At 48.5% G+C, this 1,143-nt stretch overlaps 1 protein-coding gene across 1 annotated transcript; it reads left to right on the top strand.

The window, feature by feature from the left end:
- Positions 1-341: 341 nt before the first annotated feature.
- LOC123184809 (uncharacterized) lies at positions 342-920 on the top strand. The gene is made up of 2 exons (XM_044596866.1): positions 342-426; positions 514-920. Exons 1-2 carry the CDS (start codon positions 417-419, stop codon positions 804-806), a joined length of 303 nt encoding a protein of 100 aa, XP_044452801.1. The 5' UTR covers positions 342-416; the 3' UTR covers positions 807-920.
- Positions 921-1,143: the final 223 nt, after the last annotated feature.

Below are 1,143 nucleotides of genomic sequence, written 5' to 3'. Positions count from 1 at the left end.
CTCCTCCAGCACATCGTCCGCCACGTCCCTCTGTACAGCATTCAGAACCACGACCCTCTGTGCAACGTTCACAACCACGACCTTCTGTGCACCGTGCAGAACCACCTCCTTCACAGCCAGGGAGCTCTTCCAGGCATGAGCCACCTCCTTCACAGCCAGGGAGCTCTTCCTGGCATGAGCCACCTCCTTCACAGCCAGGGAGCTCTTCCTGGCATGAGCCACCTCCTTCACAGCCAGGGAGCTCTTCCTGGCATGAGCCACCTCCTTCACAGCCAGGGAGCTCTTCCTGGAATGAGCCACCTCCTTCACAGCCAGGGAGCTCTTCCTGGAATGAACCACCTCCTTCACAGCCAGGGAGCTCTTACTGGCATCAGCCACCTCCTTCACAGCCAGGGAGCTCTTACTGGCATCAGCAGATGGAACTAGGTAACCCTACTCACTACATTCTTTTGAACAGAGTAGTAATCGTTCATGCATTTGTATCAATTTTACAAGTTTTTTACTTTACCGCAGGCGGCAACCTGTCGCAACCGTTCATGCATTCAGAGCAGTCACCCATCCTTAGTGGTGGTGCTGATTACTTTGAGGGCGACCGCGAGGATGATGACCATGCTACAAACATTTATGGCTTCTCGCAGACAGTGTTTCACACTCCACCACCACCACCGACGCAGGAGACACAGACCGTGACAGACGAGGTTAACTATGGTCGTGGTTATCGCGAGCCTCGTCCACCGCCTCAGCGCTTATCGCCTTCCGGTCCTCGCCCGAGGAAGACCCAGACTCGTCGCCGTCCCCCGCAGTGATATGCTTATTATCTATGTATGACTCATTATCTATGTTAGTTTCAGACTATTCGCATATGCTTATTATCTATGTATGACTCATTATCTATGTTACTATCGCACTTCCTTCTATCTGATCAGGAGACATATATTGTTTTATGTATGCGAGAGACATATTACTATTAATTCGCATTCTTATTCCAGTTACATTTCCAAATAGATTACAACCGATAATTAAGATACAAGTACATCTGAATTAAACGGTGCGGCTGAACTTGTGCAATACATCTTACATACTACAAAATGAAATTCAGATAGAACATAATGCCCTACAATAATACAATACAAACTGGAATAC

This window comes from Triticum aestivum, chromosome 2A, assembly GCF_018294505.1.
Source record: "Triticum aestivum cultivar Chinese Spring chromosome 2A, IWGSC CS RefSeq v2.1, whole genome shotgun sequence".
NCBI classification, from domain to species: domain Eukaryota; kingdom Viridiplantae; phylum Streptophyta; class Magnoliopsida; order Poales; family Poaceae; genus Triticum; species Triticum aestivum.
This window is presented reverse-complemented; position numbering and strand designations above follow the sequence as displayed.